This window comes from Sus scrofa, chromosome 3 (assembly GCF_054392235.1).
Source record: "Sus scrofa isolate SSC_HxYL_T2T_F1_AM1 chromosome 3, Sscrofa_HxYL_maternal_Yorkshire_Landrace_v2.0, whole genome shotgun sequence".
Classification (NCBI taxonomy): Eukaryota; Metazoa; Chordata; class Mammalia; order Artiodactyla; family Suidae; genus Sus; species Sus scrofa.
In genome coordinates this window covers 133,261,854-133,287,573 of record NC_139385.1, presented here as the reverse complement: position 1 = coordinate 133,287,573, position 25,720 = coordinate 133,261,854, and the positions used below count along the sequence as shown (strand labels likewise).

The 25,720-nt window shown below is 43.2% G+C and overlaps 2 protein-coding genes and 1 long non-coding RNA gene across 7 annotated transcripts in view; all 3 read right to left on the bottom strand.

The window, feature by feature from the left end:
* The window catches only part of CYRIA (CYFIP related Rac1 interactor A), a 102,322-nt gene that overhangs the window by 15,863 nt on the left and 60,739 nt on the right, over positions 1-25,720 (bottom strand). For all 5 annotated transcript variants that reach the window (XM_085016148.1, XM_085016149.1, XM_005662738.4 and 2 more), the window contains one exon: positions 13,157-13,236. In XM_085016148.1, coding sequence (XP_084872274.1) covers positions 13,157-13,226 — 70 coding nt within the window. In that variant the 5' untranslated portion in view covers positions 13,227-13,236. The remainder of the gene's footprint in view (positions 1-13,156; positions 13,237-25,720) is intronic.
* On the bottom strand, positions 228-7,483 carry LOC146404948 (uncharacterized). Its single transcript, XR_014839807.1, has 2 exons — positions 1,219-7,483; positions 228-355 (listed from the first exon to the last, which is right to left on the bottom strand). It is a non-coding gene; the product is annotated as an uncharacterized LOC146404948 (long non-coding RNA).
* LOC146404947 (uncharacterized) lies at positions 18,161-23,912 on the bottom strand. The gene is made up of 2 exons (XM_085016150.1): positions 19,986-23,912; positions 18,161-18,955 (listed from the first exon to the last, which is right to left on the bottom strand). The coding sequence occupies exons 1-2, from the start codon at positions 20,314-20,316 to the stop codon at positions 18,924-18,926; spliced, it is 363 nt and encodes a 120-aa protein (XP_084872276.1). The 5' UTR covers positions 20,317-23,912; the 3' UTR covers positions 18,161-18,923.

Below are 25,720 nucleotides of genomic sequence, written 5' to 3'. Positions count from 1 at the left end.
TGTTTATAAACAACCCGAGCAGAGGCCTGGCATTCACTTCTACCTGCCAGACAATTCTGCTCCACTCCTGCAGGTTTGGTGTTTCCTCTTTAACATAATAGGTGCTAAGGAAGGAGGATGAAAACAACTTCTGCCCATCACGCAGCTCAAAAGAGTCGTCAATATTTCAAACACAGTAAACAAAGCATGCATAAGTCGTATGCACTTATTTACTTATTTATTTTGCCTTTTTAGGGCCACACCCTTGGCATATGGACGTTCCCAGACTAGGGGTTGAATCAGAGCTGTAGCGGCCGGCCTACACCACAGCCATAGCAGCACGGGATTCGAGGCATGTCTGTGACCTACACCACAGCTCACAGCAATGCCAGATCCCCGACCCACAAGCGAGGTCAGGGACGGACCCCGCATCCTCATGAAGACTAGTCGGACTCATTTCTGCTGTGCCACAACGGGAACGCCCACTGATTTATTTGTAGAGAACACTTTTTTTACACAGCTACTAGGGGCCAAGTGGTACACTGGGTGATAGGAAGAATAAGCAGTCTCTTTTAGGCGTCCACTTTTAATAGAAGCTATTGAATATTTATAGAAAAATCTGTGACTCTGAGTGTAGATGGGAAGAGAGTTTCCCTTATATTTCCATATTACAAAAGCTTAAAATATGAGATAATCCTTGCAGGACAGAGATGTACTTTCCCGACATGATGATATGTAGAAAGCATTGAGATTTCTCTTCGAAACATGAACTCAAGCAGTGCAAGGAGTTCGTTTCAAAGATGCCTGGACTGTTGATCTTTGGTGTAAACCAGGAACACTATCCACAAAAATGAATAGCACATTCAAGCTTCAAGGCGAAGAAATATTCGAACAGCCACAGAAACATCCCCTTAGCTCCTCGGTGAATTCCTACTTGATTACATTCCTGGAGCCGATGTCATGTTTTTGTCTGTAGGAGGATTTGGTGGGGGCTGGTGGGTGGAAGCTGAATGGTCGTAAAGATTGGATTTTACTTACCTCACCATACCTATAAAATGGGTTTCTTGCCTGGCCTAGTTAGGAATTCATCTCCATATAAAACAAAGGCATTGCTAGAGTTCCCGTCGTGGCGCAGCGGAACTGAATCTGCCTGGGAACCACGAGGTTGCAGGTTCCGATTCCTCGCCTTACTCAGTGGGTTAAGGATCTGGCACTGCCATGAGCTGTGGTGTAGATCACAGACGTGGCTCAGATCCCTTGTTGCTGTGGCTGTAGTGTAGGCCGCAGCTGTAGCTCTGATTAAACCCCTAGCCTGGGAGCCTCCATGTGCCGCAAGTGCGGCCCCAAAAAGCAAAAAAAAAAAAAAAAAAGGCATTGCTAATAGAAAAAGAGGTTAGATGTCATCTCCTAAAGATCCCTTTTCAAAAATCCAAGTCTCAGTTTCCTGGTGGTTTAGGGGTTTAAGGATCTGGCATTGTCATTGCTGTGGCTCTGATTACTGCTATGGCATGGGTTTGACCCCTGGCCTAGGAACTTCCACAAGTTGTGAGTGCAAGCCAAAAAAAAAGGAAAAAAAAGTCCAAGTCCTAAGGCACTCAATTTTCCCAACGGACTTCAAATCCCAGTTTTGACTAATCTTGATGGGGACAAGAAAAGAAAATTCACAAAACAGGTGATACCGAAGCGAGGCACTGACCATGCCTGGTGCGTCTTCAGAAAGGCTGAGTATCAGAGGAGCTGGGCCAGGTGGGGCTGCTCCCACTCAGTCACCATCTGCTGGATTTATACTAATCCAAGGCCAGACCCTGGAGAAGTGATGCCCATGGAGCTATTTTAGACTATTTTGCTTCCCAGATCCTGCTGAGACCTAAGACATTGGTGAGTTCCCAATATGAAGGGTGAAATGGATCAGTGTGCAGAAGAAAAGAAAGCAAAGGCTCTCAGAGATTATCCGAAACTTGGCAAACGGTTGCTTCTAGGAATGAGATGGAGTTCAACTAGCAGGTGAGGAGGGACTCATGTGGACCAGGGTGCAGGGAAGGGTGAGGTGGGTGTGATCTGGGAGGGTGGAGACTGCTCCACATAAGGGGCTGGGACTGAGCCGACTGGCTGCAAGGCCAGGGAAGGCACCCAGGCCGAGCAGGAGGAGGGCTTGGCAGCAGGAGAAAGCTCAGCTGGGCCTGGAAGAGGAAAGACCCACCAGGTCAGGGTAGAGAACCTAGCTTGGGAGGCAGAAGGACAGAAAGAAAGGTGTTCATCCTTTACCCTTGGCTACCCTTCCCCTCTTACACTGTATATTTCATCCCTTCCTGCTTCCCACACTCTTCTCAAAGCAATATGGCGGTGGATACAGAAACCTGAAACCCGCAAGCCAGGAAGCACTGCAATGGGACCGAATTCCAGGGTAATGCTGGCAATTTCCAAGTAAGAAGAGAGTCAGGGAAGAAAAAAATATAACAAAATGCAAAGATCCTAGCAAATATATTAAAAAATCAAATATTCTTCACTCAACTCCTTTCCCTTTTGGATGAATGTATCAAAAACTCACAAGCTAAACACAAAGACAATTTCATATACATATACATATGAATTCACATTCATATATTTGAGGAAAAGGAAAAGAAAAATAGTCTGTGGCCAGGATTTTGAGAGGTAAGTCTACTTGAATATAAATACAAAGTAGTATGGAAAAAGGGACTTGGAGACCAGAAAAGGAAGCCTTCTAATCTTGGCTGCTGTCACGTGGCTCCACCTTAGCAAGTCACCACTTGCTAAGTTTTAAACAAAACAGAATTTAAAAAAAAGAAAAAATGTATATATATGTATACGTGGGTCACTTTGCTGTATAGCAGAAATTGTAGTTGGACATTGTAAATCAACTACATTAAAAAAATTAAAAAAAAAAAACAAACAGAATTACAGCTAAGAAGTCTAGAGAGTTCCCACTGTGACTCAGTGGTAACAAACCCAACCAGTATCCATGAGAATGTGGGTTCAATACCTGGCCTCGCTCGGTGGGTTAAGGATTTGGCATTGCTGTGAGCTGTAATGTAGGTCACAGAAGCAGCTTGGATCTGGCTTTGCGGTGGCTGTGGCTGTGGCCGGCAGCTGTAGCTCCAATTCATTCTCTAGCTTGGGAACTACCATATGCCACAAGTACAGCCCTAAAGAGCAAAAAAAAAAAAAAAAAAAAAGCTAAGAGGTCTAGAAGAGGAGCACTAGGGAAGCAAAGACAAAACACCCATTCTTTTGGTGATCACGGGAACACAGAAGGAGAAAGATTTCAAACTTACTTTTTAATAACAGAAGTCTTTTCTTAAGTGCTTCAAAAATAAGACGGTTTCTGGTGGCCTGACCTAAAAGTGCTGCTGGCCACAGAGAGGCAAGCTCCTCTCTCTGTCCCAGGTGAGGCCACACTTCCAAAAGCAAATCCACACTGACATTTATGTGAAGGCAAAGAGCTGGATGAGTAACATGGAGGGAGTAATCCCTTCTGCTGGCAGTAACTTTCTCCTGTGAGACAGGATCCCCCGGCCCCAGCCTCCCTCTCTGGGAAAAGGTTTCTTTGGGCAGACATCCTAGTGTCCTATTAGTGATGTTTCCCCTGTGTCCCTGTTTGGCAGGGGCAGGGGCAGGGTGGGGAGGATGGGAGAAATCCAAGCCATCAATCCTTTGCCAGGAACGATCCTGACTTAGAAATGCCTTGGCTCCTTCTCTTCCATAATTTGTTAGGCTTATTGCAAGCCTTCATTTCTTTCCTCCTTCCTCTGTCTTTCCTTCCAGCTAATAATGAAGCCCTTGGTGCCGGCAGCACATCCCTGCCTTCTGGGCCAGGCAGCTGTAAAATTCTCAGGGGGGATTCAAATCACAAGCGGCATCAACGCCTAAGGTGGAGACCGGCAGGGAAAAGTCCTAATCTGTTTCCTTTTCCAAATGGGAAAAGGACTGTGTAACCCTAAGTGACATCTGCTATTGGCCCATATCCCTAAGTTCATGATTCATCCCACTTTGATCCCCCAGCTAAGTGACCGGACAGTCAGGGCTAATTCGTGAGACTCTGGTCCATCAGCCTGTGAGCCTCAGGCCCTGTTTGTTTCATTTGACACTATTGCTCCAGGACTGAGCACCATGCCCAGCACACAGCAGATGCTGGTAGAAAAATGTGCTGAAGAGTTGAAACAAATGATTTAAATACACTTCTCACATTGTTTGGTGATGGTGTTTCTGCTTGGCTTTGAATTCAGAGATCTCTGGAGACAGGGTCTGTATTCTTGGTCTCAGTGCCCCCCCTGTGGTCTCCCCACTGCGGACGCCTATGAACCATGTCATTCCTCAGTGAATCAATGAGGAAACTGACCAGGTGGCGGAGACTATGGGTGTTGGGAAGCAGCGAAAGAAATGAAGGCCTCCTGGGAGTTGCCTGTGTGGTTAACGACCTGACATCGTCTCTGTGAGGATGCAGGTTCCATCGCTGGCCTTGCTCAGTGGGTTACGGATCTGATGTTGCCACAGATCTGGTGTTGCTGCAGCTGAGGCATAGGCCTCAGTGCAGCTCTGATTTGACCCCTAGCCCGGGAACTTTCATAGATCACAGGGGTGGCCGTAAAAAGGGAAAAAAAGAGAAGAAATGAAGATCCTCCTACTTCTAGATCTTTTCCTTTATCTCTTCTCCCGAAATAACTTTTATACTGTTACGTCTCACTGTTACCATGGAGACAACATGCATTTACCTATAATCAGATGGCTATTCGCACTTTCATTAACACTTGTGTTTTTAAATAGCTCACTGTTCATCTATAGCCTCAGATGTCTCCTTGGTGCAGCTAAAACACTAATAGAATAATTGATGAGTGAAAAATTGCATTTAATGTTTACTCTTCCAATTCTAAGGCTGTTACCATTTTGCTGTCTGGAGCAGTCCTTTGAGAGGCTGGGGGTCTATATTTCTGGCATTCTCCAAATTCAGTGGGCCACCGTGTTTTTAAAATGTACTGCTTTCAGATGTCAGAGACATCTTGAAAAAGACCTTCAAGAATTAGTGACTAAAGAGGTTACTCTATTTAACCCAGCAGCAACCTCCTAAAGTATTTGCTGGGTGAACAGGAACTCTGAATTAGAGCTTTTGTTTTTCTATTTTTAACACAAAGATTGACCTTTGGTCAAAGGAACCCACAGGCACACACCCACACAAGTGCATACCTATAATATTACTGATGGACATGGGTCTTTAATTTCCAGTGGCAGCTAGCAAAATCTTCCAGGATGTTTCTTCTCAAGAATCACATTCGAAATTTCTCGTCATCACCAGTTATTCCATCCAAGTTGAGAACAGTTATAGAGAGCTGGACTGCTCCCATCTAACAATGAAGCTGTTAAGAAGCCCTGTGATTTACACAGGCAATTTCAGACACCAACACATCTAGGAGCCCTGGAACAAGCCTATCCTGACCTTTCCCCAGGCAGTGATTGAAACCCCTATTCTGAACTTGCTATTGAGGAAAGTAGGAAAATGTGTCATGTGCACTGTGACCTTGGATGCATATATTGATTGTCAAGAACTTGCTGAATTCCAAGTGCCTAGAATCTTTAATGGAGAAATATCACCTTATCAATTAAGAAAGTCAAAACAGTATTCATTCTGTTTACACATCTATTTATCCTCCTTCAGCTCACTCTGCTAGTGATGGTGGATACTAACTGTCAATGTTTTGGAGCCACCGGGGTCAGGTGGAGGTTTCATGGGGGTGGGTGGTGCTATTTACTGAAAGCAGAAGGCTTGGCATTCCATTGGGCGGCTGGCGAGGAAGGTGGCCAGGGGCTTTGTTTGTCGGGAACAAGCATCTTTGGTGAACAGACCCCAGGGCACGGCAGCTAGGGCTCAACCCAGAACAGGGCTGTCAAATCGAAGTGTTCTTATCTCTGCACATCAGCCAAGGATGCACTCTGTCTCACAAGCACCAGGAACACACATACCTTCTCCTAACAACCTGTTCGGGACCTCGTGGCAAAGCTGACAGAGAATCAAACAAATGAACCGAAGATAATGGGAGCAGAAGATACAATTTATTTGGAGATGTCTTTGGCGTTGAAGGAAGCCCTGGCATCTTGTCAACAGGATACATCCCTATCTTTGCAGCCCACCAGCTGTTGTATAAACAGTGAAGAGAGGTACAGCAAAAAGGACGTGCCAAAGCCAGACATTGAATCTATGGCTCTTCATTCCCACCCACTCCCTCACTTCCCCACCCCTTTCCCCTCCAGGATGAACTAAGAAACATAAATATCTAATATTAACATTAGGGGAACGCAGAATGGAAATGATTTATAGTAGAATACTAACTGCAAAGGCCCATTGGAAAATGTTAAGTGTGACTGGGCTGTCCTATTTGTACAGGAATATTCGTCATCCTATGTCAAGGCCCCTTCCCGTGGAGCAATCCGATGGGGGGGCGGCAAAGAGCCGGGAAGGTTAAGATCCGTGAAGGCTTGTTTATTTCACTCCCGGGCAGTGGGATCCCTGTGATGTCATGGGTGGGGGGAGCTCCAAGGATGGAGTTTGGGAGACCCAGATCTTAACTCCAATTTACCACTTGCTGAATACAAGACCTCAGGGCAAACCAATTCACCTCCTGGGTAGCATATTAATTCTCGGGAAAAAAAGCGAGGTTGGCAAGAGCCCCGGCTCCTCCCTGCACTGTCCTGTGGGATCCACAACCTATAGGATCATAATGAGGACACTGACAGATGAAAGGCACTTAAAAAGCAAAAGTGCTAGAAAGGAAAGAATCTTTGTGGATGAACCCCCCGCGCCGGCATAAACCAAATTGCTTCCCAGGTCTGTTCTGTTGCTTTGCTTTTTGTTTGTTTTTGCTTCATTTGTAAAATGTCCCCAAACATCCCTGATTTTCCTCCTGTCCTCTCCCAAGATTATCTGGCCTCCTCTGAACAACCTTAGCAGAGGGGAGGGTACCAGAGAGGGAGATATGACAGAAAGGAGCAGTAGCAAAAAGCAGCCTCTGTCAACAAAGAAAAAAGCCCAGATGGTCACCTCATCTGACACCCCCACCTGTTTTAAGGAGTAGGACCCAGTAGTCCTAATGGGTCAAAATATTCAAAACCTTTCTGAGAGGACAACGGTTTGGAAGCTTGAGATTTTCTCTCTTAACTCTGCCTCCTTCCCCATCAAGCACCATTATTGTTTCTGGTATTCTTATTATGCCCATAAAGGCGGGATTTTTCTTATAATGAAAATCATTTTTCCGTCCATGTGCTTAGACACCCATTCTCAGCCCAGTCTAGAGCCTGTACTTCTTTTGGCCAGCCCATCCCTCGCTCTCGGTTCTAACTATTACAGACTTCTCCTCTGCTACCTGCACTATTAGCTCTTCAATGTACTTGCATCTGATCTCCCAATAAAGTTACATACTCTTTGAAAAAGAGGGCATGTTCTTCTAATGTTCTTACATTTTCGTGCCTTATGTCAGCCCTCCATGCGTCCCTGAGCCACTAAGACCCCATCCTCACCTCTGCTATTCCTTCCTGATGCAGGAGACATTCTGCAGATCGTTACTGCATTAGCATCAATGAGGAGATCAAAGCTCCTAAACAAGTACTTCACGCCTAGGTCTATGCTAGATACTGAACAAGTCACGTGTGATATAAGCATAAGATGCCATCCAAATCCTTTCCACAGGGAAGGTCCTTAGACTGAAGTGAAATAATACCAAAGAGACTGAGCTATGTTAGAAGGAATGGAGAACGCTGGAAGAAGAAAATATGTCTAAATATTAACAATCTATGGAGATGACAAATACAAACACATTTCAAAGGCTATTGAGGAGTTCCTGATGAGGCTCAGCAGTAATGAACCCCGCTAGTATCCATGAGGATGCAGGTTTGATCCCTGGCCCCACTCGGTGGGTTAAGGATCCAGCATTGCCATGAGCTGTAGTGTAGGTCACAGATGCGGTTCAGATCCTGAGTTGCTGTGGCTGTGGTATAGGCTGGCAGCTGTAGCTCCAATTCAACCCCTAGCCTGGGAACTTCCACATGCCACACGTGCAGCCCTAAAAAGAAAAAAGAAGGAAAGAAGGAAGGAAAGAAAGGGGGGGGGAGGGAGGGAGGGAGGGAGGAAGGAAGAAATGTTTATCACAGTCTCTGAAGTAAGCATCAGGGGGCATAAGTAAAAAGTTAACAGAGAAGACAAAAGAGAATACTAAAAATTGATCTACTCAAAAGGCAGGATGACATTAAGAGAGAAACAAAGAGCACACATAACAAATGGAAATCGATACGAAGATTCACTCAGATACAAACATTAATGAAATGTACATACAATAATTAAATGTAAGTGGACTAAACATGCCAATTATGAAGTAGATATTATCAGCCTGGTTGAAAAGCTTGGGCCAACTCTGTGTTGTTTGCAAGAAACACACGATACAGATAAAGGCAGACAGGATGGGGGAGTACATACCACTGAAGACACTGACCATAAGAAAGATGTTAATGGTCAAGAATATGACATCTTTAAAGGTATATTTAATAAAAGACACGTGGGACCTCTAAACACTTTTGTCAGTAAAACTAAAGAATATATAAACAAGTGGAAAGGCAGACCACATCCACAGGTGGGAAGATACTGCCCAGATGCCAATTCTCTCCAAATTGATCTACAGATTTTGTGTAATTATAATCAATATCCCAGAAAGATTTTTTTCTTGTCGACATCTCAGAAGTGATAAGCAAAGATAAATCAAATTATTTGAAAAGCAAAGGAGCTAGACTCTTCAAAACATCTTGAGAAAGAACAAAGTTGAAGGTCTGACTCTTCCTGACTTTAAGGCTGCACGGTTTTTACGTTTTGGTATTAATTGGTGAAATGGATCAAAAGCAATGAGGAGAAGAACAGGTCCAGGAGTAGCCCCACATATATCTTAGTTAATGATGTACGGTAAGGATATTAAAGTAAGCCACTTGTGCTGGAACACTTTTATACCACGTGAAAAAGGAAGTAAACCCAATACCTCTTTCACAACATATACAAAAATTAGTTCAGGATTGATCATTGTCCTAAATGTAAACCTTAAAATTCTAAAGCTTTCAAAAGGAAATGTAATATTTTGATGACCATGGAATACGCCATGATTTCTTAAAGAAGATATATAGCATTCATTTAATAAAAAAGAAAAATGGGCGTTCCCATCGTGGCTCAGTGGTTAATGAACCTGACTAGGAACCATGAGATTCCTAGCCACTTGCTCAGAGGCTTAAGGATACAGTGTTGCTGTGAGCTGTGGTGTAGGTTGCAGATGTGGCTCAGATCCTGCATTGCTGTGGCTCTGGTGTAGGCCGGTGGCTACAGCTCCAATTAGACCCCTAGCCTGGGAACCTCCATATGCCGCATGTGCGGCCCCTAGAAAAAAACAAAACAAAAAACAAAAACAATGATAAATCACTCTTCATCAACATTTAAAATTTCTATTCATGGAAAGAAATAAGTAGTGGGAGGAAAAAATACAATAAGAAAGATGATGTATAGAAATGTGAGCATAAACTGTAGAGCCTACCACAAAGGTCAAACAAATTTAAATCAGATTTACAAAACTGGAAAACCTAAGGACAGACGTGTCTAAGTTTATATTATATTTTGACCCAGCTTAATTAAATCTACTTGACCCAGTTCAATTATACTCCATTACTGACTTCAAAAAGAATATTTGAGACTCAAAGCAGAGATGCCAAACACATTTAAGCTGTTGCTACATGCTGTTCAGCCTTCTCTCTCTCCACTCCTTACTCCCTAACTCTCTGCAGTCCAGACTTTGTACTCAAAGCAATGCATCCTGAGCCTGCTGGGCAGCTAACTGTCCAACACGTCATCCCCCTTTTAAGCCTTTTCCTTCTTGTCCACTCTGCAGCATTGGAATCCATTTACACTCCCTCCTTTTTGAACATCTCTGCTGTCCTGGCTGCCTGATCTAGCCATTCTGTCCCGTTTCTTCACATGGCCAGCATCTGTTACTCGGGTTCACTCAGTGGCCAGTGCTCCAAGCTCAGCTGAGCACTGGGGCACCAACCAGGTGGGACCCAGGCCCTGCTAACAGGAATCTCAATTTAGTAAGATGTCCTGCTTCCTCTTCAATGTAGCTTCTCTCCCAGAGCTTCTAACACCTCAACCTCTCTTTTAGCATAAACAAGTCTGAGGTTCCCATCCACTCAGCTCTTGCCAGCTCAAGTTTTCCCTCAGGGATTTAAACTATTCTCTTTGGAAAACTTCTCTGGGTCTGCAGAAAAACAAAAACAAAAACAAAAACACACTCATTGTTTAAAGTCCATTCCAAATGCCACCTTTGCCAGGAGATTTCTCTAATTCCTGTAGTCATGTGTTTCCTGAAACCAGATGTACGCTTTCTCCCTCTACTCCCAGGGCACACCATGCCTCTCTTAAGCCCCTTGTTTTACTCTGTCTTGAATTCTGTGCCTATTCTGTCCTCCACACCAGCCTGAGGCTTCATGAGGCAATGGCTGCTTTTGTTCCGCACTCTCTCCCAGACATCACCTGGCTTACAAGGATGTTCCAAATCATATTCGACATGTTGTTCCCAGATTGAGCTGAAATCTACAGACTAAAGGGCAAATCATGACCATAGCCCATCTCTCCCACTCTTTCAGTCCATCAACCTTCTTTCTTGAAAGTTACCTTTAGGAAACAGGACTTAAGAATCAAGAAACCAAATTTCTTTTTTTCATGAGAAGTCTTAGTTTAGCACTTCTAAGAAGCTGCCTGTGATGAGCATGTAGAAGAAGCAACACAGAGGGATGAAGAAAGCCAACAACTGGGCACTTTGCTGTATAGCAGAAATTGAGAGAACACTGTAAATCAACTATAATAAAACATTAAAAAAAAAAAAAAAAAGCGAGAGCCAGTGACATCTGTGTTCCCATCTCAGTTCTCCAATCATTTCCTATGTGACTTCAGCCCAGTGATTTCATCCTCTCTGTCTCAGTGGAATAACATTAATCTTTTCCTTGGGATTGAGGAGGAAGGAAAGGGGATTTTATATGTTTCTATAAATTTATAGCTTTCTGTTTTTCTTATATACTCCAGTCCTAGTCAGCAATGAGACACGAGGCATGGGAATCTAGTCCACATTTCCCACTCTTGAAAAAAGATCTAGAAATGGAGTTTTGGTACCATAGGCCATTATCACAACTCAATATTTTAAAGGGTTTTCTTTAGCGGCCATGACCTTCCTGTAAATAATATATTAGGAAAATATCTGAAGTACAAGGCTGAACAGGTCAGAATCCTTGGGTTGTAGGCGGTGGGGCAGGGGAACCCCTGAGATGTTGCCTCAGAAGTCTGGTGCTCCTGAGAATACCAGATGAAAACGACTGTTTTAAATCCCTGCAGATTTCACTTTTACCACTTTAAAGGATTTTAAAATTAGACTTGACAAAGAACTCTACACTATTCTTTGTGGAAACGATGGAAAGCCAAAATTGAAGAACAGCTAAATAGACAAATGGGGCCACTGAATTCTGGTAGGTGTTAAGAGAAGCATGCATAAGTGCATGTGGAATTTAAAGCTTCCAAAAAAGAGTAGCATGTAACTCCCCTTGGTGTTAACATGTCCCCAAAGATGTGAGAGAAGAGGGTGTTTTGCCACTATTTTGGCCTGTGTGCATGCTGAGTGAAACAATGACAAGAAGTGAAGGGGACCAATTAAAAAATGCACGCAATTAGGGTGTTGAAATAACAGGCAATTTATTTCATAACAATTCTTCAAAGTTACTAATAAATCTTCATTTTAACAACAATAACAAAGATATATATACTGCAGAGGAGTAGCAAAAGTTACACCAACTGAAAAAGCCTATTCTTTCTGAAGTATCAAATCAATTTGGCTCTCAAGCTCATAGCCGCGCTCTTTACCAAACCCAACCAAATCCAGCCAAACCCAGCCAAGCTCAACCAAGCCCAACCAAATCCAGCCAAACCCACCCAAGCCCAACCAAACCCAACCAAATCCAGCCGAAAGCAGCCAAGCCCAATCAAACTCAAACAAACCCAGCCAGACAAGCCAAGTCCAACCAAAACCAACCACACCCAATCAAACCCAGCCAAATGCAGACAAATAACAAAACCACAACAGCAAACTGAGTTAAATCAGAAGTGAGATCTCTTTCATTAAATATAATATAGATTAATTTTTTTTCAGAATGTATCGGCTTTGGAGGCACTTTCCTTTTCAAGTAGCTATTTTAGACACCCCAAAGAGTCTAAAAAGATACATCTAGAGAGCTTTCTCACCTTTTGGTTTTGCTGTATCTTGAAAGAGTCTTCCAGCATTTACCCAGAAAATCTATTAAAATGTTTAATCTATGTACAAGGAAGCTTCAACTTATTTTAAAAGTAAATAAAATATTTGAAAAATTAGAGTTTAAAGCAAAGTAAAGTTTGTAGCAGATGGTAACGACTGAGACAAAATACATTTAACAGCACTTGGTATCGTGGAACTGCAATTCGAAAAGAGAACACAGGACTGAAGGTAAATGTATTCAGTCAAAAAATAAAGAAGGTAAGAAAGAATCTCTGTATTTATTCAGAGACCATTTTACCTCAGAAAAAAATTTAAAGTTATTGATAAAAGAAACATAACCTTTCAGATGAAAGTGGTGTATCCCAGAATCCTGAAGTAGCTTTGTATTGCATTATTGTCAAATAATAACGAACTGATAGAAATGAAAAGCACTCAAAGAGCAAAATAAATAATCTGTAAGCCTCATTTCTGGTATCTTTCACATCTACTGATACTTGTTCTATATCAATCTGTGTAAATTACTAGGTACACTATTTTCCCTGGGAATATGACATAGTAAATTATGAAAATTATTAGGAAAATACATGAGGATGATTTATGCTAAGCCAATAATACATAATTGCTTTTTAAAATCAAAGAAAACCATGGGCATATTAAGAAAATGTTCTTTGGGGGTTTTAAGAAATATATATGAAAAGAAAGAAGGAAACGATCTTTGAAGACTCAAAAAAATGTAGAGTGTCATTTAGATGTGGTTTAAATATCACAATCTTTACTTGAATCTTTTCTATCAACAAGCTATAAAGAAAGTGAAGAGTTTTCACCATCATCTTTTAATTATTGGAACTTACTTTCAAAATCCAGGAAAAAATGCGGGTAGTTTTCAATTTCCCTGGTAAGGACTTTGAGCAGGTTTCCCATCCCAGCAAACCTAGGAGAGGCAACATAAAACCAAATACCATTAGCAGTATAAAAAACAGACTTCTTTAAGGGTTGGACATACCTGACTGATTTGCATAAATATTACTGGATCCCAGTAGCTTTATATGAAAACCCATCAGAAAGCATCTTTATACCAGAAGATGAGGGATGACTTGTTTTTTGTTTTTTTTTTTTTTATTTTTTTTTTTTAATGGCTGCACCCAAGTCATATGGAAGTTCCGGGGCCAGGGATTGAGTCTGAGTGGCAGCTGTGGCAATGCCGTAGGCTTTAATCCACTGCACTGTGCCAAGGATGGAACCAGCACCTCTGCAGCAATCTAAGCCACCGTAGTCAGATTCGTAACGCAGTGCACCACAGTGGGAACTCCTAAGCAACTATTTTTTTTTTTTAAGCAACTATTTTTAATTCAAGGAATCAGAAATGTTATAGGAGGCAGAGTTTAGGTATTTTCCAGTGTTTCCTTTTCCTCTTCACTAATCCTCTGAATCCTTACAGTTAATATTTCAGCCTTGCTTTGTTTCTGTTCCATTGATGTGGCCATATACCATGTCAATGGACAAGCAGAACAGAGAGGGTGTTATTAAAATATCTGTTCAGAAAGATACGTTTCTACAAGTTCCTGAGGAAAAGAGTTTAGAAAGCACAGATTTACCCTCCTAGGAACCCCTCTTAGTCTGTACAGGAGGTCACGTTTCCCTGAGGTGTAACCCTAGGCAGGTCAGAGGTCCTTGTAATTTGACACTTCAGTGGTAACAAGATTAGGCATTTCATGAAGTGCAAACATGAAAAGGTATACTATCCAAAAAGTTATTTTCAATGAGGCTGCAGCCTGAGGCATTTGTTCAGGTGAATCAAATCTCTAGTGAAATACAGATTTGTTACACATCTGCAATCTCAGCCTAAAAAAGAAAGAGTAGGGAAAATGTAGTTATTATTTAAGGAAATAGCAAAATTTCTACTGCTTTCATCTCTAGACATAAACGATCCTCTTCAGGAGGCTCGTGTCCACTCATTCATTCTACACATACTGATGGCTTGCGATTTGAGGCTGGACGCTGTGCTCTTTGAAAGGCATCTCTCTAACCCGTAACTCAGACACCTTGCCTTGAGAAGGATCAACTGAAAAATCACTGCACCAATAAAAGGGAACTGCGGGGCTGTCATTTTCGATGCACGTGGCCTCCGACAGTATTTATGCAGCTACAGGCGTCTTTACAAATATGCCACTGTAAGAAAGCTACAGTGAAAGAGGAATATACTAAAAGGGTGAGTTTTTGCATGAACATAACACACCAAGCAGGTCCCTTGGGTGCAGAAGATGGTATAATCTAGCCTCCACAACACCTGCTCTGAGAAAGTACTCCTACACCTGCAGACGTCATCCATGGTATAAGTCACGGAAGCTAGAAAAGAAAAGGGAGGTCTGTTTTCAATCCTAGCTCTGTTTCCTGCTAGCACTGTTATCCAAAGCAAGGTACATTACTCTCTATGCCACAATTTTCTCATCTGCAAAATGAATTTTTTAAATGTATCTATTTTATCCATTCTTAAGGATTCATAAGCTAAAAACATATAATGCTTATTAGCAGTTCTTATAGGACGTGCAGGAGGTGCTCCAGAAACATTACGTGATAATTGCCCCCATCATAATTATCTTAAATCCTTCAAATACTTATTTCAAGTTCTCCTATGAGAGAAGAACCAGATACGTTGTATGTGGCTCTAGGGAAGAGAACTAGAACCAATGAAGAAATAAGCGGGACGATCTTTATTCAGTGTCATGAAAACATCTCTAACCATTAGGGTTGTCCGTATATTGAGTGATTTGCCCTGTGAAGTATTGAGTTTCCTGTCACCGGTGGTAAATAGAAATATAGTATATTACATTTAAATATTTAGTTAAAAATATTATAAAAATGAGTTAGGCAGAAGGCTGGCATTGATACTCCTTAGACCTTGCTCAAATTGAAATATATGAATATGCTGGCATGCATGCACATGTACACACACACACACACACACACACACACACACACACACACACAATGAGGCAAACACCATGTTTCTCTCTTCCAAAAGAATCTTCCCTATTCTTTCTGTCATTGTTTTCTTCCTCCCTTGCCTTTACACACATTTCCTTTTAAGATATTTTTGAGAAAAGCCCTACATGAGACAGGTTCTTCCAAACTAAAACTCAGAACTGGAATAGTCCATCCCTGACACCGAGTACCATTTACAAACCCTCCTGGGTCTCCAGGAGACAATCTGTTTCCAATTTAATGAACCATTCCAACTCAGACCTGGAGGCACTTCTTGTAGGAAGATGATTCTACTGCTTAGTAGCAGCCCGGACCTTCATATAAAATGCCTTGATGGAAGTTAAATATTCTTAATTTCCCTAGTTTTGTGCTATTAACATGTCACACGAGACCTGAATGGATTTAGCTTCCTCCTAAAAGTCTGTTTTGTGTAGGGTTTTACTGTCAGAGTACCTGGGTGGGAAATATGTTAAAGCCTTTAAAATTAGTAACAGACTGAAACAAACACACAAGGAAATATGTCCAAATATTAGCTGGCTGCACATTTCTGTCTGTTCAAAAGGTTTCTTAAGCTGGTTGGCTGATGTGGGCCAAGATTTTAAAACAATGACCAAAGTCAATTAACTGGAACTATTCTAGATGTATTCTATATGTTTCACATCCCAAACAGGAACTGTCTGGAACAATGACTATGTGACATTAGGTAGTACTGGGGTTCAAGTACAGTCTATGGAATCTAGAAAATGTGCATTTCAATACAAGCTCCTTGAATAAATATCGTTCATCTCTTTCTGGCAAAAGAAAAGAAAAGAAAGGAAAAGAAAGTGAAAGGATGCTTACTGCTCCCCTCCAAGGGGACATGAACTCATGGGAGTATATTCTGGTTTAAAGTCTGCAAAAGGAGTTAATGTCACATAGATGGGCACTGGGTAGTGACCTTGGCTGTTTCTGATTAGGTCTCAGGCACCCTTGGGAGGACCCCTCACGCAAGGAGCTTTCCCTACACCCCCAGCCGCCTTCCTCCTGACAGAGCCTCTCCAATTTTTTCAAACAGCTCCTAAGCACATCCAAAATACATTTCTATGAACCATGTTGCCAGTGAGATGGGTTAATCAGTATAAGGAATTTTCTTAATATTTGATCTTGTTCAATAATAGAATTTAAAGTAAGTTACTATACACTATTAGAGCATGCAAATGCTTACACCATGAAAGTGGGGGGAAGAGGAAAATAAAAGTCGAATAGGAAGATAAAGGCCGAGGGCCAAGTATCATGAAATTTACTGGTCATCCAGGCCATAAGATCTTCACATTTGCTGGAGGTGACATCAAGTCTAAACTTCTGAGAGCCCAAGCAAAGGGGGGGAATAAAGGTCCCTTTCAAGATGGACTAGGGGTTTGGGGTTAGCAGATGCAAACGATTACATTTAGAATGGATAAGCACAGGGAACTACACCCAGCCTCTTAGGATAGACCATGATGGAAGATAGCAAAAGAACAAGAATGTATATATGCATATGTCTGCAGTCACGACCTAAGCCACAGTCTTGGCAATGCCGGATCCTTAACCCACTGTGCTGGGCTGGGGACTGAACCTGCGTTCCAGCACTTCCAAGACTCTGCCGATTCCATTGCACCACAGCGAGAACTCCTCAAGCAATAATTTTAAAGGCATGTTTGTTATCTAAAACTAGTGTGTTGTCTATATTATAAAGTTTAGGCTTACTTGAACACACACACAATGTCTCCCCTGACATCTTCAGAGATCATCTAAAGTGACACTTCCCTGGGACAAGACACAACTCAAGGTGCCCCTGAGTCTTGTTAAGTTCTGAATTCACTCCTGAGAGGGGGGTTTGGTAGGAGCAGAGCAAGGGAAGAGTTCCCGAGTCTGTCTTCCAGATAAAGAGAGAAGGAAGGAGGTGCCAGTTAGAGAACTACTCATGAGGGTAGGGGCCCTGCAGGCACCCTGGCTGGCTCTTACTTAGGATGGTTCCTGCCTTGGAGAGGGGCATGGGAAAGTGGTCAGTCCTCTTTGCATCCGTGGCCACTCTAGAGGGCCTTTTGCTCTTCGATGTACTGGTCTTCCTCCATGACTGGGTTCTCCAGGACTGCCCCTTCTCTATCAAAGTGAAGACTACATGTAGGCGTCTGGCATGACGGATTTGGCTCCTTGCGGGGCCTGACCTCCCACCGCGTTGTAAGTTGACACTGTGTCTTAATCTTTATCAGCCAAATTCGGGGTTAGTGGATGCCAACTATTCCATTTAGCATGGATAAGCAATGAGGCCCTACTGTCCAGCAAAGGGAACTATAGCCAGTCTCTTGGGTTAGAACATGATGGAAGGGAATATGAGAAAAAGAATGTATATATACATATGCCTGGGTCACTTTGCTGTACAGCAGAAATTGGCACAACACTATAAATCAACTATCGTGAAAAAATAAAAGATAACAGTAAAGGCAAACAAACAATGAAATGAAAACACAGTCTTGAGGATGTGTAGCCCTGGGTGGGCCAAAGTAACAATGTGGACCAGTGATGGTCTCAAAAGATGCACAGTATAAGTGACAGATGCTGAGCTCCTAGAGCAGAGTCTGAAAGCTGCACAAATGAGAAGCACCATCTCAGCACCCCCTCCCCCCACTATTCTGGAGCAAATCATTTTAGCTCTGAGCCTCAGGTTTCTCACCTGCAACAACTATAATATAATCACCTCTCCTGCGTGAGATTCTTGTGAGGTCTATGAAGTGAGTGTCAAAGCACTATGTACAATACTGTAAAATGCTGCACAGACATTAGCTATAATTATTCACCATTACAAGTCATTTTATAGTTTAAGACATTCAGGGAATCAAAGAAACACAACATCCTGAGAATCACATATGTTGTATTTGTCTTTATAGTTCAGGTTTGATTCTTTATACAAACTGCTTGAACATCAAGCTACAATCAGGTAAACATTCAACAGTTTTTTTTCCCCATATTTTTTTAAGTTTTACTGAAGTATAGCTGATTTATGAGGTTGTAATAATTTCTGCTGTAAAACAAAGTGATTCAGTTATACATGTACACACATCCATTCTCTTGCAGATTCTTTTCCCACACAGATAATCACAGGATATTGGGTAGGTCCCCATTGGTCAATTATTCCATATACCTCAATGTGCATACGCCAATTCCAAACCCCCAGTCTATCTCCCCACCACTGTCCCCTTTGGTGACCATAAATTTTTCAAAGTCTGTGAGTCTGTTTCTGTTCTGCAAGTAAGTTCATTCGTATCTTTTTTTTAGATTCCACATATAAATGATATCATATGATGTTTGTCTTTCACTGTCTGATTAAGTTCACATAGTAGGTTAAAATCTTAATAGCTAGCATTGCAAAGCATTTTCCTATGTGCCAAACACTGTATTTTGGATACATTTTCTTACTTTATCTTCAAAATATATCTAGGAGGAAGATACATTTTTTAAGGGTAAGAAAATTTAAATGTATTAAAATTAAATATAGAATCTGATTAAAAAATAAATCCTTCTTAAAGAAAACCAAATTTTCGGAGTTCCCGTCGTGGCGCAGTGGTTAACGAATCCGACTAGGAACCATGAGGTTGCGGGTTCAATCCCTGCCCTTGCTCAGTGGGTTAATGATCTGGCGTTGCCGTGAGCTGTGGTGTAGGTTGCAGACGTGGCTCGGATCCCGAGTTGCTGTGGCTCTGGCGTAGGCTGGTGGCTATAGCTCCGACTGGACCCCTAGCCTGGGAACCTCCATATGCTGTGGGAGCAGCTCAAAGAAATAGCAAAAAGACAAAAAATAAATAAATAAATAAATAAAATAAATACATTTAAAAAAAAAGAAAGAAAACCAAAATTTCAAGAAAGCAATACTTATGTAAGTATGTGACAATTACAGAGAACCCTGTATATGTTAATTTCTATTTTCAACAAAAAAATCCTAATCAGAAACAAATGCTTTTGAAAATACCAATGAAGAGGTCACTCTTTTGGTAAATGCTCAAAAAAAAGCATCAAGAACTTCAATTTTTAACCAAATGCTGGGTCTATACTCACCCTATTTCATAAATATAGCATTAAATACAAGGACAACACAAATACCTAATGAAGAAAACCCTGATACTGGGGCTCATGAACTATCTCTATTGAAAAGGAATAAAATACCAAAGGACAAAGGGGCAGCACATGGATTTTTCCAGCAATCACAAGAAGGGGCAGAGATCACCACCCACTCTGGTCCCAGGAGAGTTGGTTTACCTTTCTCAATATTGAGTCTCATGGAGGCCACGATCTATCTAAATAAAAGGAAAAAATAGAACTCCCCTTTAAAAAGGGGAATCTGCCAACAGTTTGGTGGGAAGCTTCTTCCCTCCTTGGTTTTCTAACAGAAACATCACCTTAAATAACTGCCCTGGGGGAATTAGTCAATCACTTGTTGGACACCCTGAATACACGGAGCACTTCAAGGCGGGCTTTTCAATGGCAGAAGCCAGGGCCACAGTGGTCAGGTGATACACATTCTATTGAGGGAGACAGCACAAGAATTTAAGAATGTTAACTGACCTGGAAGCACATAACAAGTTTCAGATGAAACAGTAAGGTGTCAACATGTTAACTGAATGTGAAAGTAGTAGTAAGTACTTGATATGCTTTGAGTAGGAATTGGAATGATGATGACGGTGCTGCTGGTGCTGCTGGTGCTGATGGTGCTGCTGATGATGGGGATGATGATGGGGATGATGATGATGGGGATGATGGTGCTGATGGTGCTGATGGTGCTGGTGATGATGGGGATGATGATGATGGGGATGATGATGGGGATGATGATGATGGTGCTGCTGATGATGGGGATGATGATGATGGGGATGGTGATGATGGGGATGATGATGATGGGGATGATGGTGCTGATGGTGCTGATGGTGCTGGTGCTGATGGTGCTGGTGCTGATGGTGCTGGTGATGATGGGGATGGTGATGATGGGGATGATGGTGACAGATGAAAGGGTCATCCGCATTTTACTGAGTGCCCACTGTGTGCCTGGCACTGCATTTGGAGCTTTTACACTTAAGTTCGCTCAAACCTTACAGAGATCCTAGCTCTAATTTGTTTATTGCAAGAAAAAGAAGTTCAGATGGTTAAGCATCTTCATGAAGGCTACACAGAGGAATAAAAGATAGCGCTTGAGAGTCTAGGAACCCAAAGTCCATGTTCTTTCCCCATAGGAGGAGACCTAGTGCTCCAGAGTCCTGGGAGAGCCCTGTCTGGAGACTCTGAGAGTCCACGCTCTGCTGAAAGTGCATGCAGGACAGTATAGTATTGTATGTATATGCGCCTTTTATTCTGGAAAGAGAGTCTAAGGTTTCCATTAGATTCCAAAGCAGCCTGTTCTACACGAGTACTGCTCCATGACATGTACAGGAAAAGATGGATTTCTTTAGGAATTCGGACAAAACAGAAAACCAAGCAGGGTGGAGTCTTCCAGAAAAGTCAGTTTTACAGAAGAAGTGAGCTCCACCCAGACATGAAGGACCCTGGGTAGAAAGGAAGCTTCCAGCTGGAAGATCGGGAGTGAGAAGGGAAAGAAAGACACAAGCTGGGTGACTGGTGAGGTCTTCCGAAAACAGAAGGCTTATTCCTCAAGTTTCATTTACTGGAATACAATTCTGAAATGGGTCCTTTCACATTTTTTTCCCCCAAATCATCCAGAAGGAGGGAGCTTCTCTAGTCACTGTAGGAGTGCTAACAGTGCCGAAGAGATGGCCCCAGGGTCCCTGCCAAGGGAGGCTCTTATCTCCCAGGGGCGACCACTGGGGTTGCAAGCAAGGTCTTTTCTAGGTCTACTTCCTTGGCTCTGAGCCCAAAACTGCTTCCAGGGGAGTTGGTTCTAAGGCTGCTCAGGAGCAGATTCTCCTAAGAAATTGTTTTCTGCTAACAGTTCAGCTCCAAAAAAGAGAAGAGGAGCAAAGCACATGGGTTTGCATGCACAAATACACACACACTTTTCTTTTTCCTCATTTAGAACTCTGCTTTTGTTTGAAAGAAAAAAATTAAAGTGTCAGATTAGCTGTAATCCCAGAGTATAACATTTTTTTTTAAATGATATTCAGGCCATAGTGATGACAGCTTTTCATATACTATCATATTCTAATTTTTGCAACCAGCACATGAGGTAAGACCTGTTATTATCCCAATTTTAGAGATAAAGAAATAACTTCAGAGATTGAAAAAGTCTGTCAAGCTCCCAAGTGGCAGAGCTGGGTCTGGAATCCAGTTTCCATCTGACCACTAAGCACTGGCTCTTGGCCTCTGACTTCCGGAATTCCCTTTCAGGTATGCGTTTGGAAATCCGGACCTTCTGAAGGAACTTCTTCAGTCTTCCCTCCTCTTTGACTCCACCTTAAATAAAACAGAACCCACTCTCTTGGGTGAGCTCTGCTTCTCTCTGCTCACCTAACACTCCATGTTGACCTTGTCACAGTGCCTGTCAGTGTAGACTGTAATTACACGCTTTCTCCCCACCCTGGCCTTTTTGGGAACGGCTGTTTTCACACCTCCTGATACTTCCAGCTCACAGCAAAGGGCCTGGTACACGGTTCACACTGGCAAAGAAATCTTTCGGACCGTTCTATCCTAAAGCATCGGTCAGTCCAAGGCCAAATGAGAAATAAAGGCTATGGCAAAAGCCTTGCAGAAAGCTGAAGTTAGGCAAATATCTTGATGCTACAGTGTTTTTATTTATTTTACAAAAAAAAAAAAAGTGATAGCTGCATCCTAAATCCCCAAAGGTTATTTTGACTTTTTATTGGTTTATGAAATTCAAAGGCCTGGGAGTCGCTAACCTGGTCAGTTCCTTGCCCTGGCTTGGGAGCTGCTGATACCTGCTTGCAGGCTGGTGCCTCCAGCTGTATCCTGTCACCGACCTTAACTTAGTTTTACCATAAGTCTGACCTCTGAACTACAACGGAGCCCTGTGACTTCCCCAGCAGAGGGAGGGAAGAAGTCCAGTTCTGGCTTTAGGAGAGTTTCTGGCAACCGGATGTGATTTTAGGAAGGCTGTGAAGATGATCCACCTTTCAACCTGGTCAACAAGGCTCAGAACTGGAGAAATCATGAAGGCAGTCAGGAGAGCAGCTGCTGCCAGTGACAGAAGAGGCTTGTAGGCTCCCCACACTGTCCCCCCAAAAGCACGCAACCCCTCAGGATTGCCTGCCTTCCAGGTTGCTGAACAGGGGGCAGAAAGAACCACTCTGATACATCTGGAATTCACACAGCCCAGAGCCACCTTTCCCCAGCGATCCCAGCACCCACCCCATCATACATCACTTACCCTTCTCGATTGTCTTGAATTGTACACAAAACCTGTTAACCATCAGCCTATAACAGATTAGAGCCGAAAGAAGAGGTTTTAAAGAAATTCTTCTCAACTAAGAAAGGCATCTTTCTTTCTTTCTTTCCTTCCTTCTTTCTTCCTTCCTTCGCCACGTCTGTGGCATATGGAAGTTCCCAGGTTAAAGGCTGAACTGAAGCTGCAGCTGCTGGCCTATGCCATAGTCACAGCAACGTGGGATCCAAGTCACATCCACAACCTACACCACAGCTTGTGGCAACACCAGGTCCTTAACCCACTGAGCGAGGCCAGGGATCGAACTTCCATCCTCACGGACACTCACTGGATTCTTAACCCGCTGAGCCACAGCAGGAACTCTGATACATTTCTTCAATGAGAGAAGCACCTGCTTTTCCAGGGGAGGAAACACACACTGATGGAATGAGGTGGCCCCGCCTACAAATTCCAGGAGCCCGAATCTTCTAAACCAGGTTAGCAGTTTTATAGAACTGGGCTGGGCTGGAAGTCTCTTCCCCAGCTGCCACTCCTGCCATGAAGTCGGGAGGTTTTATGTTCCGTTGCCAAATGCGCTGCCAAGAATCCAACAGATGATTTCATTCCAAGATGAAGAAGGAAAACTAGAGCATCTACTAGGCACTTTCATCTGACACTAAAAATGAGTTAACGGCTAAAATGCGTTTTCAAAACGTTTTCACACCATAAGCAACGGCACTCAAATGGGAAAATGCCTTGAATGTGCTCATCCGTCATTAATACCACGATGTCCCTCCACAGGGCGTGGCATCCCCGGGGAAAGACAAGCAGCTTGAGTCAAATTGGAAAGCAATCCTTGGCAATTCTCAAAAAAACAAAACAAAACAAAAAAAAAAACCAAAAAGAACAAAAAACTAAAAATTGAGGGACCATGACAGGTGGACCATAAACGATGAGGTGCAGGTTGACAACAGGTTGAAGTCCCTTCAACATCTGAGTTCAGTTTTCTAAAACAGACTATTACCTCATCACAGCTAATTTCTCCACAAACGTCACTATCACAGTAGCAATGAGTCTCCAAGAAATGAGGGCCCAATTAGATTCTTCTTCTTTTTTTTTTAGGCAATCAAAGCCAATGTCCTCCTCCCCTCCCCACTCCTAGTGAATATGGAAACAATCAAACTGGGGCTTTGTTCTGGACCAGCCCACTGCCACTTGTGAAATCGAGAACATGGTGATGAGGAAACGGCTTGCTAAGCCTGCCCCTTCCTTAGAAGGAGGGCTGACAGTGGCAGCCCACCCAAGGCCACGTCTGCCTAGTTTCAAAAGGAGAGAGACTCAGAGTCCCCACTGCAGTGGAGTGGGTTAAGGACCCAGAACTGCTGAAGCTGTAGTGAGGGTCACAGTTAAGGCTTAAATTCAGTCCCTGTCCTGGGAACTTCCATATGTCTCGGATGCATTCACTGAAAAAAAAGAAAGAAAGAAAGAAAAAGGAGAGTGACCCCTTGCAGGGACAGCCTTGGAAATGCCTTTTACTTACGGAATCATGTTCACTAAGCCTTTTATTTACTTACTTATTTTTGTCCTCTTAGGGCTGAAGCTGTGGCATATGGAGGTTCCAAGGCTAGGGGTCTAACTGGAGCTACAGAAGCCAGGGATCAAACCCACAACCTCATGGTTCCTAGCTGGATTCGTTAACCACTGAGCTACGACGGGGAACTCCCAGTAAGCTATTTATTCCACTTCTCTCAGATGGTCTTGCTTCGGTTTAAAAACTGAAAGGGCACATTACATGGAGAAGCTGCCCAAAGTTTGGGGTGTTCCGTCAGTGATTTAGATTAAAAAGACTACTGTTCCTTCCAATTACAAATCTCCCTTTTCCAGAACTGCTCTTAGGTATTTAAAGGGACAGGAGCCAGGCTCCTCTTCCTCAGAGCTCGGGGCCCACAAGACAGTCTTGGCCTGTGGGCTGTTGGCCAAGCCCTCCTCCCTCCTCCCTCCCTGGGCCGCTGGAGGACTCCTTGCTGGCCCTCATCTCTTGGAATGTTCCTTCTTAAGGCTCTGCCTCCTCCGTCGAACCTTTCAATGTCCATCTCCGATGGTCTCCCCTCACACTTTTCTTCCCCGTCCAGGGAAAACCCTCCAAACTCTGACTTCCATCCGGATGCAAGTGACCAACCTCTAGCCCCCAACTGGACCTCCCTCCTCAACTCCAGGCCCGTAAATCTAAGTACAGCAATTTGGGGGAGACTTTAAGGTCCTTAAGTTCTGCCCTCCCCAAATGTCCTCCTCTTTCCTTGTTCAAAGAAAGGCATCATCATCACTGTCGCCCCCCTAACTATGAGCCAGAAACCTGAGCGTTGCCCGAAATTTCCACATCTACGGCACCACTTAGACCTAGTCTTCCACCAACTTCCCCCGTCTCCTTTAGCCCTGCCTCTTCCCTACACCTTTCTCCCGGCCTCAGTCTCTCCTGTCACTATCTTCCGTGCACTCTCACCTCCCCTCGTCCTACACCAGTGCTTTGGATCACACAGCAGCGACTGAGCACATGAACGGGAAATGTCATGTGCAAAGTGAGCGCGGGTGAATTAAATCTCTTCCCTTTCTGTTATCTTACAATGTAACCTAAAAAAAGGAAGGAAAGAAAAAGGCTTTCCCCCAGTCCCTGCCTGGCTCTCATTCCCTGGGCAGCTGTGTCACACACTGGTGCCGGAGGTCTCTCTGTCTCCATGGTTCACTGTCAGGTGGTGAACTATGACCTCTCAGGTCAAGGCACCGGGAGGCATGGTGTCCTCGGAAGGAGTCCTTCTGGGAAACAAAAAAACCCCTCAAGAAGCCTGCCCGCCCCAGTGCCAGGGACTGACTTGACTGTAAGTCTGAGTTTTCAGATGCTGAGTTTTCTTAAATGGGGACCTGCCTGTGCACCAAAGGAGGCTTCGGAAGTGACATGTCAAAGCATTAGGGGTATCACTTCCTAGGTCAAATTCATCTGGGGGTGATGGGATGTCAAAAATTACAGAAGTACCAAAAGGACCACCAAAAGCCATTTCAGGAGTTCCCATCACGGTGCAGAGGAAACGAATCTGATGAGGAA

What these genes read in the sequence shown, in the direction of transcription:
- LOC146404947 (XM_085016150.1), bottom strand. Translation starts at nt 20,316, where the DNA reads ATGCGGATGACCCTTTCATCTGTCACCATCATCCCCATCATCACCATC. An exon ending in CAGCACCAGCAGCACCAGCA is followed by an intron (nt 18,956 to 19,985) that starts GCACCGTCATCA and finishes CCTACACCACAG; the next exon opens with CTCACGGCAACGCCAGATCA.